The sequence below is a fragment of the Leptosomus discolor genome, chromosome 6 (assembly GCF_034619465.1).
Source record: "Leptosomus discolor isolate bLepDis1 chromosome 6, bLepDis1.hap2, whole genome shotgun sequence".
NCBI lineage: Eukaryota > Metazoa > Chordata > Aves > Leptosomiformes > Leptosomidae > Leptosomus > Leptosomus discolor.
Window position 1 is genome coordinate 18,214,161 of NC_141396.1, and position 19,416 is coordinate 18,233,576.

The 19,416-nt window shown below is 35.6% G+C and overlaps 1 protein-coding gene across 2 annotated transcripts in view; it reads right to left on the reverse strand.

Moving 5' to 3' along the window:
• The window catches only part of IDE (insulin degrading enzyme), a 68,718-nt gene that overhangs the window by 43,868 nt on the left and 5,434 nt on the right, over positions 1 to 19,416 (reverse strand). Inside the window, exons 2-10 of one of the 2 annotated variants that reach the window (XM_086467416.1) lie at positions 14,766 to 14,950; positions 13,143 to 13,350; positions 12,150 to 12,319; positions 8,721 to 8,843; positions 5,446 to 5,558; positions 4,882 to 5,044; positions 3,915 to 4,007; positions 3,292 to 3,383; positions 1,927 to 2,007 (exon numbers count right to left, since the gene is read on the reverse strand). In XM_086467416.1, coding sequence (XP_086323542.1) covers positions 1,927 to 2,007; positions 3,292 to 3,383; positions 3,915 to 4,007; positions 4,882 to 5,044; positions 5,446 to 5,558; positions 8,721 to 8,843; positions 12,150 to 12,319; positions 13,143 to 13,350; positions 14,766 to 14,950 — 1,228 coding nt within the window. The remainder of the gene's footprint in view (positions 1 to 1,926; positions 2,008 to 3,291; positions 3,384 to 3,914; positions 4,008 to 4,881; positions 5,045 to 5,445; positions 5,559 to 8,720; positions 8,844 to 12,149; positions 12,320 to 13,142; positions 13,351 to 14,765; positions 14,951 to 19,416) is intronic. The other variant, XM_086467418.1, reaches the window with a different exon arrangement.

Genomic DNA, 19,416 nt, shown 5'->3' on the forward strand with positions numbered 1-19,416 from the left:
ATAAAGTGGCTTTCTGAATTACATGCATTATACAAAAAAACTTCCAGAACACAGAGTACCTCACATAAAGGATTTTGGAAAAGAGAAAAGGCCGGGGGGGTGGGGGGGGTGGGGGAGGTGAGTGTGGGGGCGTGTGTGGCAAGAGATGGAGACCAAAGACAACAAACCAAACCTGTGCTACAAAAAAATTCTGCTATGAATGCTAAAGATCCAGAATTTGAAAGGTCTTGTCCAAAACATTCATTGTACACTGAAGACCGCTCATTTAACTACATTTTGCATAAATGGCTAAGCAGACTAAGCAACTTGAAGGGGAGGTTTTAAGTAATCCATGCATTTCTATTCCGAAATTACCAAGGCAATACAGATTTAGTGACCGAGTCTACGCTTTACTTCCTTTACAAACACAGGCCACAGTCTGCCCACCATCTGGAACCGAACATAAAATTTATTTCGTTACTTTGTTATTTTTGTATTGCTTGAGCAGGACGGCTGGACAAGTTGACCATAACTTGACAGCAAGACCTTAGTGGTAACTCCTTAGACCAGCACAAATGTGGTTTGAATACTTCTGTTTTGTTAAATAAAAAGTTTTTTTAAATCTTTTGTGTAAATATGTCACAACTTAGGACAGTACATTTATTCATGCTAACTTATACTCAGGCTCTTCTCCAAGTTAAGAAAGACAACTAGTATTGCTAAGTGCATGAAATCACCAAACAACTCTAGCTTGGTTAATTCAAAGCATAAACTTAGTATGACTAAGAGGCAATAAAGAGAACTAGGAAAGTTATTTTCCTATTTGTGTTTAAGCAACTAACAGCAGAAACAGAATTACCATTCATACTGCAAAGCACAGCAAAAGAAAAGCAGTGAAAACAAAAAAAATCCTGAATCAATATCCTGCTCTTTGGAACACTGCTGGCAAGCTCCTGGCCCGATTTCTGGAGACAGCAGTTGTAATCAGGAATGATCTAACAAATACAGTCCACCAAAAGACTGTTTTAAAAGTCAGAAGTCCATTTGTTAAAGAGATTTTTATGCATTGGCCAGAACAAAAGCAAGAGACAGCATCCCAAATAGGAGCTCCTTTAAATATCCATTCAAATGTTTTCAGTTAAATCTAATGGTTTTTGGTAAACAGAAAGACAAGTCTAAAATTAAAGATCGTTATTTTAGACTTCACAAATTAAAGACAGAGGAGCATTAACAGGAATTCCTGCTAAGAAACAAAAACTGCCTCTGAGCAGATGTAGACATTAGCTGTGCAATGGAGAATGGCTGCATCGAATAAAAGTTGCACGAATTCCACTAGACAAAACAAAAACCTGCCTAAATCTGCCTTTAGTGCAAAATGAGGGAACCAAATTTTGCAAGAAGAATAAACACGAAGTATAAGCTATATGATGATTCTTTCAGTACCAATATGTAATTGCGTTAGTAGAGTCAAACATTTCTAATTTGCTATCTTAATACAAACATTCCTCCTTACTGCAGTATTTCAACATTGTTAACTATGGAAGCATTTAGAAACATAGTGCTTGTGTTTATGATAAAATACTAGTTCTCTAATATTTCCCTAGAGAACATTTAGCTATCAGGTAGACACAGAATGACAAGGCACATATGTTTTAAGAAACAGTGAAATAGATCAAATAGCAACTCCAGTTACTATGAAATCTGTTCTACCAAGTATGAAATGGTAGAGTGAAGGAAAGGTGACTTGTTGACTGCCAAAACTAAGATCCATGCAGCACAATATTAGCTTCCTAAGCTCAAGAAGTGTAGAGGACCTTTGAAAATACCTGTACTTACTAAGAGTATAATCAATCGTACGGCTAAGTGATTACTGTATTGTAAAAAAAAAAAAAAACAACCAACCAAACAAAAAACCCAACAACAAACAAAACCCCCACACACACTTACATGCAACATTCCTCCAAGCTTTGATGTATAACCTCGTGGTCGTTCTTTATCTTTAAATCTGAATGCCACAGCATTTAGATCCTAGGAAACAACATAGGAAGGGCTGAAAAGCATATATTAAAGACTATTTTAAGAATAATTATTGGCTACTAAATTCCTTTTTATAACATAAGAAAAGGAAGGAGTTTTGCTGTATCCATTTTATAGTAGTTACAACAGGTACCCAACACAAAAATCTTCAGTAATGTTCAAGCTGCACAAAACTCACAAGCCATTTCGGATAGTCTCATAATGTGAGGTGTTATACAAGTCTTGTAAGTCCTGTTTGTAGTAAGAGATTCGTCCCACAGCTCATATATTTAAATTTCTAGATCATCTGAAAACACATCGACTTTGATACAACCAATGTATAGTGTTCCAGTGCAACGTTCATTCTATGTTAATGACTGAAGCCTTTCCCTCTTCCTTTTTTGTTTCTTTTGTTCAGCCAGCCAAAAGGCAAGTTTAGAGACAGAAAAAGTGTGTTTCTTTATGCTGTCTTAACCACAAAAATGGAACACATCATTCTTAGAGTACAATGGCAAGGGTGAATTAAAGAGATCTAAGACTATAAAGCCAATGAAAATGGCAGTCCATCCTGCTGTTAAACCATGCAGAGAGTCTGGTTAATTCAACAATTCAGCTGAAAATAAACTCAAAAGAAGATCCTTTTCAAACTAGTTTCCTAGCTCTTCTGTCTTGCCTCCCAGCCTCAGGACTGCTGACGTTGGTACAAGAGGAGCAAGGGAAAGACACAGGGATGAAATGGGAGGATGGAACTACCTCTTTCAAATCTTATATTTACTTACAATGACAGTGAAACAATTCCATTGGGACTTTTAGCAGAGGGTAAAGAGACTTCTGTTACAGGTATACAGTGCCAAAATGCAAGAAACAAAGTTAACCCATCCACAGAACTTCTAGGGTTAGACAGAAGAGGCTCAACAGTTTTCACCAAATAAAGCTAAGATGGAACAAGAAATCTTTACCCAAGTATTTTTAGTGAACCGATGAGACTAATATATAAATAAAACCGGTTTTGTTTCACACTGTCACTGAGAAGTGCAGTACTATTTAATTCTAATAGGACACTTTACACAAAACCCTTGTGGACAGAGTAAGATACTTCTTCCTCCATCTCCATTATGCTACCACAAAACATCAACTCACAGCTCTGCAAGCACATTAAGACAATATATTCTGAATGTACTTTATATTTGTGTCATGTTGCACCTTTAGGCTATTTCCACAGCCAAGGAAGCTCTTTCTACTTATAATTCAAAAATGTGTAAAACCACTGCATATCTCAAGTACCCATCACTGTACCTTGCACTCCTGGAAAACCCACTCTTGAGGTCCTTCTGTACGCAGTTTTTGAATATATTGAAACATGTGCAAAATAATATCTTCAACGTGCACTAGAAAGAAAAAACACTTGCTTAATAATTCAGTCAGTTCTGCACAAAGAAAAAATATGTAAGGTTTCATTTTTAATTACACCCTGATACATCAAGATATTTAAGTACATATGCAATCCCTCCAGCGAAGTTAAACATGTTTTTTCTCGGACATGAATTTAAGATAAGTGTTCAGGTCCCCAACTCATTCTGAGAACTGCTTTGAACATGTCTTATGTTAAGATACTGGTTTATAATATAATTTAACTCTGGTCCAAATAGTATGAATAAGTAGCACACAAAGATATTAACAGCTTTTCTTTTAAAGAGATTTACTATAAAATATTTAATTAAATACTTTAATATAACCTCAAATAAGTTGGTTTCTTATGTTTGATGAGGTGCGTTAGCACATTAGAGAGGATCTAACTGAATAATAACTAGTTAATTAAATTGGCTTTCAAACTATAAACACAATTAGTCTCTTTAGATACAAACACAAACCCATCAGATCAGGAATAACATGGAACGCAGACATAGTGCTTCACTTACAAAGTCCTTCCTCTGTCAAGTCCACATTAATGATGAAAAACATGAAACCTCTAGCACCTTCCTTCTGTCCTCCAACAAGAGTATTTACCCATCCTATGAAATCAAAAATAAAATACATTACGTAAACAATCTGTAACAATTTATGCCACTTTTTGTATGCTTCAGCAACATCTTTTTTTCTTTTTTTTTTAAACATTTTGACGACTTTATGCGTTCTCTTAGACTACATTTAAGAACATGTTTACATATTCTTTTAGACTAGATATAATGAAGAATTTTTTACAATGAGGGTGGTGAAACACTGGAACAGGCTGCCCAGAGAGGTGGCAGAAGCCCCATCCCTAGAAACATTGAAGGCCAGGTTGGACGGGGCTCTGAGCAACCTGCTTTAGCTAAAAGGTCCCTGCTCACTGCAGGGGGGTTGGACTAGATGCCCTTTAAAGGTCCCTTCCAGCCCAAACTGCTCTATGATTCTCCTTCTCTTCCTTAACACCTATAGCAACAGTGCAAGTTAAACGTAACACAAGTCAGACCTATCTGCTTTTCTGCTCAGACACGACAAACTCAGTATCAGTTGATTACTGGGCAATTTGTTTCTCTTCGGAACACAGTAATATAAAGAAAAATAATATTGCAAAAGATACACTCTTGCAGTCTTCCAGACATTAAGGGATCTGACAGCAGTCTCTGCCAGTGACAGAACACAAACAGGTTCATTATGTCAAAGTTCACATAGCTCTCTAAACAGCGGTAGATAAAGGGGAGTGCAAGAAACAATAGCTTCAGTAGTCAGAGTGCCTGTTATTTATTTTTACCCACCACAAAAACAAAAATAAAGCACAAAATTACTTACAAGTCAAATTACTCAAACAGTTCATACAGAGGCTAATTTTAAGTGAAATACAGCTAAGCTTTAAAAAACTGTGTAATAAGTTACTTTTTAATTCTTTACCTTCAAAGGACTTACCTTTGGCTTTAAGCTCTGATAAAAGACTTCCCGGGCCTTCATGCCCAATCAGATGACCAAGGTAATGGCCAGGGTTTGATTTATAGTACTTCTGAAGGTCTGGTATAGGAAATGTGACATAAAGGTTTCTAATGTCCTTAATAGGTACCACTTTGTAAAGTTGCTGTGGGGGAAAATAAACAAAAGGAAACTCATTATTTTGTTCATCTCAGAAGCACATATCATGTTCCTTTCACACATAGAGACATATTTTATTTTAAACGTATCAACAAAATCTCAAAAGTATGTAAAACTTAGGGAAACAGTTTAGTTATTCATGACGTAAACAAAGAGAGAATTAATTATCTCTCAGTTGCTTACAGCTGCAACCAAATGTACTAGCTTTACTATTAACTAAACAAAACTATACTCAGCATGGAAAGGTGGGTGGAAAATTAAGAAAGAAATATGGAACTTAGAAGTGACACTGATACAAAAGCAGTGAAGTGCACAATGTATTACTGAAATATAAAAAATATCATTTAAGGCATACACTCTTGAAGGAAGATGTATCTCTATACATACTCGGAGATGTTCTTCTTGGAAAGGATGTTCAGGAAACTCTGGTATAGGGACATTTTTATTTTCTACTTCTGAAAATAACTTTACGACTAAGCAAGTCAGCTCATCCAAGGACTCTAGAATAAAGAAACATTAGAAAAAGCATAATCACAATCTGAAGATTCTGGCAAATCTAAATTTTGTATATTCTTTGGGGTAGACACAAATTATATAGAAAAGTACTTCTAATGGTATGATGATTATTAATTTCAGAAAGAAAACCTATATTAATACTTAAGTTTTGAACTATAACGTGCTATAAGCAACCTGCTTATTAAAGGAAAACTTCAAACATGATTAAAATAAAATCCTGTGACCAGAAAAGCATCCTTAAATTTCACCGATGAATCTAAGCTGGAACTGAAGAAAAGATACTGAACATTTACAAAAATAAACATTTCACAAAAAGCTTAAGGGACACGGCATTACAGCTGCAAATTTTCCAGAGTGAACGCATCTTTGCCAAAATGGATTTTCTTCAGCCTCAGCTCACCTCCAGTACTTCACGTACACTCTGAGCCAGGGTCATCAGTCCTCAGCACCTCAAAATTTCACACACATCTGTGACCTGTTAAGCACTTCTACTTTTACATACATTCTAGTTTCAGTCTGTGACTCTAGTACTCTCCAAAAACAAGAGGAAGACCACTTGCCTGAAGAATTAGATTTTGTGCACGAATTCCTCTGAATTACTGCCTGAAATACTGCCTTCAAAACAGCTATCTGCTTCAAGAAATGCATTCTGAAGTGAGAATAAGATAAGAAAGACTCATCCATCAAGTTTTTTAGCACATGCCTTTCAAAGGTGGGCGTTGAGGAAAAAAACGGGCATTTCTTGAATGTCTCAAAGAACAACCCTAATCCTTGAAAGATTTCAAAAAGCAGTCACCTTGTTAGTCAAAACAATCCTAGTTAGATTTAGAAAGCAGAATCTTCCCTGCCCAACATGTGCATACTCCTACACTACACTGACAGAACCGTGCAGGGAAAAAAAACCAAAACAATGCAATCCAAGATGGGTCACTGTAAAATAAAATTTTGTGAACTGCATGTAATTCTATTAAAGATCATTATTTTTTATCCACATCAGCCAAATACACATTCATTTAAGCTTTACAACTACAGTGAGTGTTTTCTTTAGGACAGATTTTCAGCTGCCAGGATGATTCTTACTGAGGAAGTTTCCATCGAAAAGTCTCTGTGAACTGCTGCACTAAAGCTGTTCTGTGATTACTCAGTGAATTTTGCTTTTGATTAGGTAAAAAAAAAACCCTTAATTTCATTATTTAATTTTAGCAAACTTTCACGTATTTATTACTATTTACTAGAGAAAATATATTCTGATTCCCCCACCAATTTTATTGACATATTTTTATTTGTTTTACATTATGTATATAAATTGGTGGGAAAATCAGATAACTACTAGGCTGCACATAGCTTTAGACATCCATTTATTTCAGATTGCACAAGAGTAAAGACATCACATGGGACTTGCAGTGAGCAACTCAACATATTTGTTACAGAATTTCTAACTATTTATGTATTAATCAGCAGTACTGCTACGTTGATAGCAAGGTATTTCAGCAAAGAATTTATGGAATAATGCTAAACAGGCTTGTTTTCTGTGGTTTGCTTTTTATGGGTGGGGCACCCTGAAAATAAAAGGAAAATCATCAGGAAGAATTTGTAAATTTTCAAATTGGATGCTAGAGGCAAGCCCTCAAATAGCCAAACCAGTCATTAACATAAAGCCTTCTGGAAAGCAATTGCATAATTCTCCTGCTTGAACAAATAACAGAGTGAGAAAAGGTATGTGTCTTTTCAGGGAAAGTAAGATGCAACATTTGTCCACACAGCACCTCACTATTACAGCAACAACTACTTAATTAATTATGACAAATAAGGGTAGTTGTACAGCATTTTGTATACAAGTGGACTAACAAAAAGCCCAAGAGTTACCTTTAAAAAATGTAATTTATTTTATTTTGTAAAACTGAAAGGAAAAATTCCAAAGATCAGTGTTTCGAACTTATTTTTCCCCTCAGGTAAAATAAACAGAAGAAACAAAAAATGAGAAGGGGGGGAGCACCTCTTTCAAACAGCAATAAAAATAAATTCAAAATATTGAAAAATATTTACAAGCTATCTTCATCAATATTAAGTGTTTACTTGCAGAAAGTTTCCACTGCTACCAGGGGAATAAGTAAGGCATTTTTACATATGACATACATTAAGCCCTACTGGTATTATCTACATACCCACTAGTTACACATCTGATACCCCACCTCTAAAAAAAACAAAACAAAACAAAACAAACTCTTCAGCTTGCAACACTGAAGAAAAAACCCCAAGCTTTCACCATATTCCAATCAATACATGATGTTACAGCAGGTGAGATAAAATAATAAATTGAACTGAAATGAACTAGGGAGCCTGGAACCGATCTGGTAGTAAGTATGCATAAAACTTGGATAATCCTCACTATGTTTGCCCACCTTAAAAATCTTCAAGAAAAAATGATTCATGTGTATACTATGATTGAAACTAAACAGGTACATCTAGTTAATCAGCTTCATACTCAGCAACCTGTAAACAGACAGTCGTAAAGGAAGATTTCACTTTGCTAATGAATTTTATTCCATTCATACTCACCATCTGAGCATTATTGTAAAACACCATACAAATACCAGTCTGCCAGCATATTTTCAAAAAAGCAAACAGTTTTCAACACACTATTATTAAGCTTTTGGCAAACCTATATACAATACCTCAACTGTTGAAGATTTTAAGCAGTTGGAATCTCTGTTAAGTCAATTCAGAGGTAAACTGAAGTGAAGGCTTTTTATCTAAGTTTTAGGTTAGGTTTATCCTTTGATAATACAGGAATTTTTGTAGTCAAAATATAAGTCTAAAATATTGAAAAAAATATCAAAAGCCCTCCCAACATCTGAAACCAGACAGGTATCAGTCTTCGTAAGACAAACACATAATGACAGCAACTAGTGACTTGATAATGGATTTTAAACTTTCAGCTTATTTTTTCTATTGTAAGCTTACAAACATATAAATTCATGCATGCAAGTTGCTTCGGAGACTTCACTAAACATGATTATGTTTAGTCAGTCTGTACAAGTTTTACTTTTTTCCCTTCTGCGGATTTTCAGACACTTGCATACACTTCATTTTCTTCAAACATAAATACATGTAAAGTCTTACTTAACCAACAGAACAAAACTCACCTCTTCCTAAAACACAAATAGCCATTAAATTTGACGAATAATAGGTAGAATGGAACTTCAAAAGCTCTTGTCTTACATCTATTCCTTCTTTGGTCGGTCTAGTTTCCAGAGTGAGTTTGTTCCCTGTAATGTAAAAAAAAAAAGTTAACAATACTTGAAGTTTATGAATTCACAAATGAAAAAACATTAACTAACACACCTGCTTTCCTCCAGATGGATAGTAATTTTAAATATAATTACTATGCATAATAAGTAAACTGGATCAATACTGTTTCAGCTTATCAGAGAAACAAATATTTCCAACTCTCAATCTGCACATTCCTAAAGAATCAAGGATGGTTTATTGTTCCAAATTAATCTTTTTAATTTGAATGGGTTATTTCAAAGCAATGCAAGTTAGCCCAGACTAATTCAGCAGAAGAAAAAGGTTTTTCTTTGACACATTTGGAGTAGGTTTCACTCCCATATATGCACTCATAGGAACCACTATGTTAAATTATTTGTGGCATTGTGTGCCACAAATCATAGCCTAGTATATTAAATTAAATAAATACTTACTAATTTACAAACATGATTTGTAAATCATGACTGTTCAGCTTCTGCTTCACAAACAGCTGAGGTGTTGCAGTAGAGGAACAGGACTAAAGAAGAACAGAACTACATCTCTCCCTGAATAAGCCCATAAGCAGAAGACACCAAACTTTCTCCATTAAGTTATCCTCCTGTTAACTAGTGCAATCTTTACATCAACATCAAGCTTTCAATAATTTACTATAAAGGACATACTCCACATTTACAGTCAAAGCAGAACTTGTGTTTAGTAAAGGTAAGAACTTGAAACAACAGAAAAATTAGTCTATAAAGAGCTCCTGGATTTTAATCTACTCTAACTCCCATTACTACATGGACACACAAAATGTTAAACAGAATCTACAGACCAGAACTGCAAATCAACATTCTACATGTTAACTTTGAGACCAGTAACTCCCTTAAGACACAACCAGACCAGGTACAGAAGAGACCAAGGGATAACGAGGAAGAATAAGGCAAGCACATGAGGCAGAAAAGTTGACTTGTGTGTTTACAGGAAAAACAGCAAGAAAGAGAGAAAAGACTGGGAGAGCATGCCTGCTATGCATATAGGCCCAGTGCACAAATCCTGCAATCACCGATATAAGTTAATACAAACCAACGAGGCAAAATTAGCCACATAAATAGTATAAGACAAATATGTTGTCCAGATGTTTGGTGATTAGATATAACTAACTACAACTGCAACAGTCAACAAATCATCATAGAGAGGCTACCTGAAACAATATATTGCTTTCATTTTCATAGTTCACACGTGAGTAAAAGCAGGGATTCTTAAATGACACCTAAAAAGGATAATTAGGGTATTCTGTTTAAAGTATTTTGTCTATATTCCTCACCACCTACAGAGAAATGAAACACAGAGGTTTTAGATAGCCTACTGTGTTCATTCCCACAAAATCAATACATAAGCTGAAACAAACCAAACCAAACCAAACCAAAATAAAGCTAAAGCTTTAGTTCAGTAACTGTGATTACAGTACTGGAGTACATTAAGAGGCACAGTCAGAAGACACCTTGTAGATGTAGGAAAATGGACACTAGACAGTGCAAAAGTACCTGGGAAAGTACTTGACACTGTTGAAGGTACTGATGGAGAAGAATTACCATCACAGGCATTAATTCAGGGATATGGGTGAAAGGTATCTGGGGACAAAATGCACATCTTAACAAGTAAATTGGAAGACTAAAGTGCATTTGTTCCTCTGGACAGACAAAGCATCATAGAAGGTTTGCAGGCAAAACAGGCTGCACAGCAATGAGGAGTGACCTGAAGCATCAAATGGAGTCATTCCTATATTCTGCCAGACTAACATCATCTCAGCTGTTCAAAAGGAAAGAATAAGAAGGATGCCAACTGCAATTGTCATGAAAACCGTATCACAGTTGTCATCTCTGGGTAAATAAAAACCACCAAAGCTGGGCTCTACCTCAGCAAAGTCAGATCCACAGGAAGGCTATGTGCTATAATTTAATTTCAGAATCAGAGCCTGATCTAAGAAGAGGTGAGTACGACTACTGCTATTGAATTTGAGCACATTTTGGGTATTCTCCCCGTGCAAACATTTCACTTGTGTCAACTATAAAATCTTTTAATTGTAGAAAACTATTTCTGCAACTTTCACTTATGTTTTCTGAGTGCTATATAAATACTAAATAATCTCTTTGGTAGCAAAGATTACAGAAAGTATTTTGGATGCTTGCCTGCCTATCAATACGCCGTTCCCAAGACTGTATTTTCAAACTGACCTGTTTGGAGATCACAGTTATAGTTCCCCTATAGAGAACAGCCCTCTACAGCGTCCCTATAGAGACAGCCTCTCTTTATTGGTGAACAGAGCAATTCATGCTTTTGCAGCAGCTGGGGCTGCTAGAAGCCCCTCAACTATACCCTCCATCAACAGCTGCAAAAATATTCTTCTCTTTCTCAAGACAGAGGAAGAAACCAGCCCTTAAAGCCCATTATCCACCCTCCCATCGTCCTACTGTACCCAACATTTGTATCAATTACTCGGCCAGCAAACTGGCCCAGCCACAAAACACATTCATGCCCAAGGATTAAACAGCGCAGTGCATGAACTAATAGCCCTGTTACTTTGATAGTTTAAAAAATAAATTCATGTAGAAAAAAACTTCTATGGAAAAAAAAAATAAACCAAAACAAAACAACCATTGAAACTTCTGCCAAAGCCAAACATTTGTGATTTTGACCATAACCATGGTATCTTACTTCAATGCTTTTCAAACTGAGGTTTTGGGGTGTTTATTTTATATTATTACTAAGCATTCTGTGAATAATAAAAGCCTGAAAAAAAAAAACCTATCCAAAACCATTTTATCTATCCATCTACTACTGTTATGCTTTATGCTTTTTTGGTTTTATATTCTTACTCAGTAATTTTCTCATTACTTTGCTGATCTTTCCGATTCAACATAGTCACTGTCATCTAGTCCTAACGCAATGTAAGTTAGCAAAAAGAGCATGTGGCTAACAACAACTTAAAGACAGTTCATTCACTGTGTTATGCACAAAGACTTAACAATACCAAATTATGACACTTCCAGTAACTGGAAAACAGCATTCACTGCTAATTGTCAGAATCATAAAGGATGCTTCATCACTGTACTGCAAGTCTTAGATCACTCTGCTTCCTACATTTTTCTCTAGCTCTGTTTGGTCTAAGATGTGGAAAAAATTATAAAGCACCATAAAAAACATGTATGGAGAGGAAAAATAAAAAAGGGAGTTGTTTCAGTCTGTCTTTAACAATTTTATATAAACAATACTATGTATATTACACAGAACTCCAATGGATGAATAATTATATTCTGACAAACCTGTTCCAAATTTACTGAAGGGATGATTGGGGTTTCCAGTAGCCTTCTCCAATTGAAACAACCTCCAGGCATCATTCATAAGATTCTTCTCATGCTCAGAATCAACAGCATTCACTTCCCTGTCTTTGCAGCTTTCATCAAACAAAGGGCACAGGAAAAACTGGGCAAATCTAAACCAAAAAAAATAATTCAAGAGTACTGTACATAAATGGTAACAGAAAAGTATGAAGCTTGGACCTCTTGAAAACAGATCAACGTATTATTTTTTTCACAGCAGAAGTTATAAATTCTGTAACAGTTTTGACACTGATTCACTATCTTTATTTGTCTATTTCTTTATCTATAAATGCAGGCATATTCATCATATAAGGTACTATAAGGATCAAGGACCTTGCATCATATTCCATACACTGAAAATGTCTATGGTTTTGAAGTTTAGCTGCAAGAGGCTCTTAATCTCATAAATCAAATCAGTCTTGTCAAACGTTCAAGGAAATTCCAAAGGGAAAACCCACTCTTTACCTCATTGACTACACACCTTTCAATTTCTGTCCCCTCCCACAAAAAACAGGTATTTCAGTGAGTTCCCTTTACTAAAGGCATCCTAATATACTTCTAGACTTCATCCTTCTTTTGCTATCAATGAAGTAAGGATCCTACAGGAAGCAGCGTATTTGATTATACAATCAGAGTATTTGCACAATGCATAAGTTCATGATCAGATTCTGTGCCTCATATTTCCAAAAATATTCAATGTAAACACAACCTTTGAACTCAAACACTCTGCCTCAGTGAAGAACCCCGCTAGCTGAAAAAAAGCTGAGGAAAACTTTTGAACTGAAAACCACCCAGTATCAGTTTTAACAAAAGACAGTGCTCTCAACACTTCCTTTAATACCATAATGACAAAACTACCAGAAAACTTTAACACAATTTCAAACAGCACCTATATAACAAAAAAGCAAATTTAAAAAAAAAAAAAAAAGTGTTTACCTGTCTAGTGCACCTTCTAGATGTTCATGTGATACATCGAAGTAATAGTTGGTATGTTCCCCACTTGTGAAAGCATTTGAGCTCCCGGCATGCTCACTAAGAAACTGGCTATACTCATTCTCTTTTGGATATTTCTTGGTTCCCAGGAACAGCATATGCTCACAAAAATGACTAAGCCCAGCAATGTTGGGGGGATCAGATAAGGATCCTGCAGGGAGAAAATTTTCATGTAACCATTCAGAAAACATAATACTAAAATGTTAAGTCTTTTAAAGTGCTTTATATTACAGTATGTCACCTCAGGCAATTAAATAAATTCTGTAGATGTAAGCAGACACTTGTGCAGCTATAGTCAACAAACGCAATTTAAAAAAAAAAAAAATTCAGAATGAGTAACTCAACTAATTAGTGTCTCAAATTGCCTCTCCAGACCAGCCTGCATTGCCTTATAGAGACAATTTTTCAGTTGAAGTCCATGACTCATACATAATCTATAAAGACCTGGCAGATCACAATGTTCTGACTTCTATACCTGGACTTTAACAACTGTGCAGTGTTAAAAGGCAGCAACTGCCAACTACAATTAAGGAGGTATCTTTCCTGCGGTTTATAGGACAAGTGATAACCTGTAATTGCCTGAACATAAGCAGCTATTGATGACCAGCTAGTAGGTGTGAAGGCAGACAGATTAAAAGACAATAATGATGTGCAAGAACAGAAGCCAGAAATGTGGAAGTTTGAGTCTAGCAGTCCTGCTTTGGAGTGTGCAATGACATGCAATGGGAGAGTAGAGCTGAAGGCAACAGACAGATCTTCTCCAGTACACGTGCAGGAACTGGATGCTGCAATTGGCTATTACTGTCACAGTACCTAACAAAACCACGTTTGGGATCCTCTAAACTAGGTAATGATTCATGACAGGCATCTCCATAACAAAAAAGGCCAGAAGTTTTCAAAGTTACTCTACTACTTCTGTCCTAATACTAAGAGCAGAAAGAGCTCCCAACTACAAACCTGGCAAGAGGATGTTCAGGTAATGAGTAATGATGCTTAAGTAACGTGTGTGTGCATCATACTTTCCAAACAACTGAGAAACTACACAAGCTTGAGAAAAGCCTCAGATGTAAGAAACGGCTTCCATTATTCCAAAGTCAAAGCAACTGCATTCCCCTTCTATTTCCAGTATTTCTGTTTGGACACTTAAGCATCAATGGAGTTAGTGAGTGCCTCTCCAGCTACAGCATTTTCTCACCTCTACACATCAACAACTTAACATGAAAAAAGAAAAAAGTCTGACATGACAGATGGAGCTGTCTGAAATAATTGCACTCACACCCGCCCCTTTTCAGCTTACAAAAGATCTTTCATAACACAAAACTTAATGGTTATAAGAAGTCATTCTACTGACTGAGCTACACTTGAGTAAACACAAAGTACAATACGACAATTTAATTAGCTCTAGTAATTTTCAACTTGATGTGTCAAAGAATTAAGCAAATTCTAAATTACAATAAAAGGCTAGGCTGCCAATTGGATACCACTCCCATCACTTATTTACAATAGGATACCAAAACTTAAAGCATTTTTATTAATGACATCATGAACACAACATGCATTAAATACCTATGTGCACATCAAGTGCTGCTGAAGACTTATCTGTGGTGGGGTCACTAATGAGAAGAGCTTTAATGCCATTTGCCAATTCCAGTCCACGATATTCTCGTTTATCCTCAGGTGATTTGATAATTTCATTTGTTATTCTCTTAATAGCTGGATTGTTCATTTTGTTGTTTGTCTCTTTCTGAAACCTTAAAGAAAACAGAAGAAATTTCACTTACTACTTTTACGTAAGCCCTGCTAATATTTTAATATTATGTTAGAGAATATTGAGTGATACTGACAGCAAGAAATTTAGTTCTGCACAAAACTCATAGAACTGGCCTAAAAGTATAGTTCAGATCCTGAGAGACACTGCTGTTAAAACAAAAAAAAACCCCGAAGACCAAACAACATGACAAAATTGTAGATCTCGTAACTGAATGTTTCAAGTTTCATACTAACACTAATTTAAAAAATAACTTAGTAAAGAAATATCATCCCCTTAATTCAATTACGATAAAAATGAAATGAAATGAAGCATACATTGCTATCTCAAGTATACTTTCAGGCTTCAGGAAAGTATTTCATGTGTCTGAATTGGTGATTGCACTACAAATGTTCTAACTTTGCGACTGTCAGATAAACAAAATCTGACTAATCACTGGATTTGTACACTCAAGCAAGAATGGATGACACCATTTACAGTATTGCCATAAAAATACAAACACACTGCAGAATTGCCATGATAAACAGGACTGCCTCACATGTTTAAACTTCCACTATTAGTTTAACAGACATGCTACGAGACATGCTTCTTTAATGGCACAATTTTGAAATGCTATGAAACTAAGTGCAATTCTGAAATTATAAACTCTGGTTATTCAATTTTTTTAAATGCCAAGTGAAAAGGTGAGACATTCAGACTTGGATACTTGTGGCGGTAGAGTGGAACCACTTGGCTACATGTCAAGAAAAATCACCAACACGAAAAAACCAAACAAACAAACCACACACACAAAAAAATAAGCAAACCCCAGAAACAGGAAATCAGAGCACTATGCTCCAAGCCAATCATGTGGTGTACTCCTGTACATAACAGCCACTGAATTCTAACCCTGTTTTACAGGAAGGGTTTTATAATCCTGTTATACAGTACCAACCAAAATCAATCTTTTCCTGTGGTGAAACTTTGCTTGCCAGATTGCCAAGTAACTTACTACATGAGCTTTATTAGTCGTTGCTGAACTAATTTCATTTACAAAGAAAACCCGATCCAAGTCTAACTCCCCACCACAACACACACACAGAGGCATGAGGAATTTTGCGTGGTCCTGCCAGTACCACACAGATAACAAGCAGTTCCACAGTATTTACTTTTTCATTTTCAGGCTGTACAGTTCAAGGAACTTCATCCAGGTTTTAAGACTACATACAACCTTTAACAACACATGGGATGGTGACTGTGAAGGACTGCATAGTTCTCAACATACTTATTGTTTCAGGTCTTCAGTCATGACATCTTAACTAACTCTAGCTAGCAAACCAACTGCATACTCAACGTTACCAGATACACAACAAACCACTTCAGGAAAGAAAATCCAAGTATATATTTTATTTACAGTTTAAATTTACAAACTAAAAAGGCAGTCAGTTAATAAAATCTCCTTCCTAATATACTGTATCTTATATGATATGTATATACGTACTCATATACTGCATCTTATATGTATCTCATATGAAAGCTGTCTTCTTCCTAATATACTGTATCTTATATGCAAGAAACCAAAATTACAAACAGGAATTATAATCCAAATAAAAAAATAGAAGCACTGACTACAGAAAGCATCAATTAATAATTAGAATCTGAATGTCTATAAGCAAGAGCCATAAACAATATGAAGTAACCTTTTAAAATGTGCAGCTCAATGCATTTTAGAAGGAAACACTTCCACTAGTAAAACATGGTTCTTGCACTATGAATTACTTTATTAAAAAAAAAAAGCGCAGTCAAACATAATCACAAAACAGTAAGTGAAATGCTGAATTTAAATTTATATGTCTACACTCTCATCTAAATCTGTCATTTATCCACTAGTTTAACTCTGTACTCAGACTAATCCTGCTTTGAACATCTATGGGCTTCCTTCCTCTGATACCATTCAAAAATCAAAGGATACTCCAATATGGCAACATCTATGTTTCTCTGCATCAACAGCTTATGATTTAAAAATGCCTCCTTGTTCAAAGTTCAGTCCTAAATAGAAATATTCTACTAAAGTTACCATGTAAAATTTATGAAGTGAGAATAGATACTACTTTTCATAGATGAAAATCAGCAATTAAACTGTTCTTAATTGTATTTCACTTGCACACAATTCTATTGGATTGACAAATGTAACTATGTAGGAGAACAAAGAGGTCTCTAATCTCCTGACCTCAGCTCTGCTAAAGAACACCTATCACTTGGTTTTCAGCTAAAATATTCCATCTCATTAGATACTAGTTGTATCTTATTGTAAGATGCATATGAACTTCTCAAGGGTTTGTTTTTTTTTAAAATTTATACAATTTCCTTGTCATCTGATATCTCCTTGTTATTTCTACACCACATCATTAAGTCACAGAACTTCACTGTTTGTTCAGATGACTCATCTTTCCATTGTGATTCATCAAATTACGCAGCTTCTGTGAAATCTTCTGAGACTTCAATTGATGTCTTGCGAAGCTGTACACCTCCACTTCATTCTATTATCATTCCCTACTTCTGCCTCCTTCATAGGCTACCTCCAATTTAGTAGTCAGATTACAGTCCAAGAAAAACCTACAGTTTTCAAAAGGTCAAAATCCGTAAACAAGCCTTCAAAACAAGGACTTAAACTTGTGTATCTGTCTTCGTTGTTATTTCAATGGGCACTGTGAATACAACATTCTCTTCAACTTGAAATGGATTTGCATGATTACCCCACAATTATTTCCCTGCAAACTAAATTCTACCAGACAACTTATATAAAAGCAAGAGCAGATCAACTATGCAATATTCCTGGAAGGCAATGCATCAAAAGAACAAGACCAATAACTTCCTGTTTAAGGATCGTTCCTCCTGGTGCTATGTTACTACAATAGCTAGAAAAGAAAATTCCACTTAACAGAGAGTATTTATACAATGACTTTTTCTTAAAAAGACTGTAAGACGTAATATTAAACATTTCCTCATATGACTACTTTTTTGTGCAACTTTTAAGTTCTCTAAGTGCAGTTGCTTGATAAATGCCATGTTCCATTCTTTCACACAAGAATCCTAGAACACTACAAACCACTTTTTGCCAATAGAACTGCTTTTGACCATAGACAAAAAAGTAATGGAAACAGAAAGAATTGTATATTTCTTGGAGTTTTTTGAGAAGTTGCTTAATTCCTAAAGGCATGTTCAGACGCTGTCCTGAACTACATGTGCTAGATCTACTTGCTATGCTGTCATTATAGTGAGCATTGACTGCTGCTGGTCAGCAGCAAAGAAATCCATCCACAAACTAGATGCTATGTTTATTGCAGAGCTAATATCCTAACAAAAGTGTCATTAAAAGAAATACTGCCCTATCACTTCCACAAAACAGAAGCAACAGACAAAGAATTAAAGGAAAGACAGCAGGAACAAATACAAAGCATTACTGTGGCACTGGAAATTCTTCCACTGGCTGAAAAATTACAGGTGGCAAGATGACAGAGCTAGGGAAAAAAAAAAAAAAAGATGAAAGAATGGGGATGTTTGAACTAAGAGTAGTGTCCCTATTCAGCAACTGGGCAGTAATAAACATTCTTCCTCCTCATCAAAATTACTTCACTTGTACAGGTAAAGTATCAGTTAAAATAGATTCTGAATTTTAAACTGTAGCACTTTAAAGTAAAATTATATTCTATTCTTTAAGGCCCCATTTTTGTAATGATTTCCAGGCAGGCAGTCCCTCGAAACGAGCGAGGGTCTCTGGGGATGCCAGGTTCTACCTGCAAACAGAGCATTACAGAGTGGGATTGAGTGGTACATGATTCTGCCTAACTATTTTAATTTCGAAGTTATTTCAGTAAACTTACTTTAATTAAAAATTAGCCAGTGTAGTCAAATCTAAGTTCAATGTTTGAACAATTAAAGGACCATATTTGAAAACCAATTAACAGAAACTCCTGAGGGCTGCTTCAATGCAAGAATGTAACCAGCTAATAAAAATATGACCCCCAAAGCACAAACTCCAAAGCGCTTTTCAAGATTTATTTGCCATGACAGGCTGCACAGATTTAAGTCAAATGCTGGTACACAAGTCTCAGCCAAATGAATGGCTATAAACACTAATCAGCTTGAAGTAACCAGATTAATGGCAACAGTTACCAGCTCAGCAGATTTTGATGCTTGCTTTCAGTTTTTAATCAGTTGCTTTAAAATTTGGCGATTGCTTGAAGCTTTTATGCAACTAAACCAAAGTTACTTCTATGGACACACCTGTGGGTGTTGCAACATATCCACTTTAAGTTCACACTTGTATACACTAGGATCTGAATTGCTTCTTGTTTTCAACCGATGTTTCACCTGTCTTTTGGATACACTTGGTATGTTATGCTGACTGCAATACAATTGTTATTCAAGTTCTCTGTCTTTCAAACTATACAAAGACCACAGTAATGT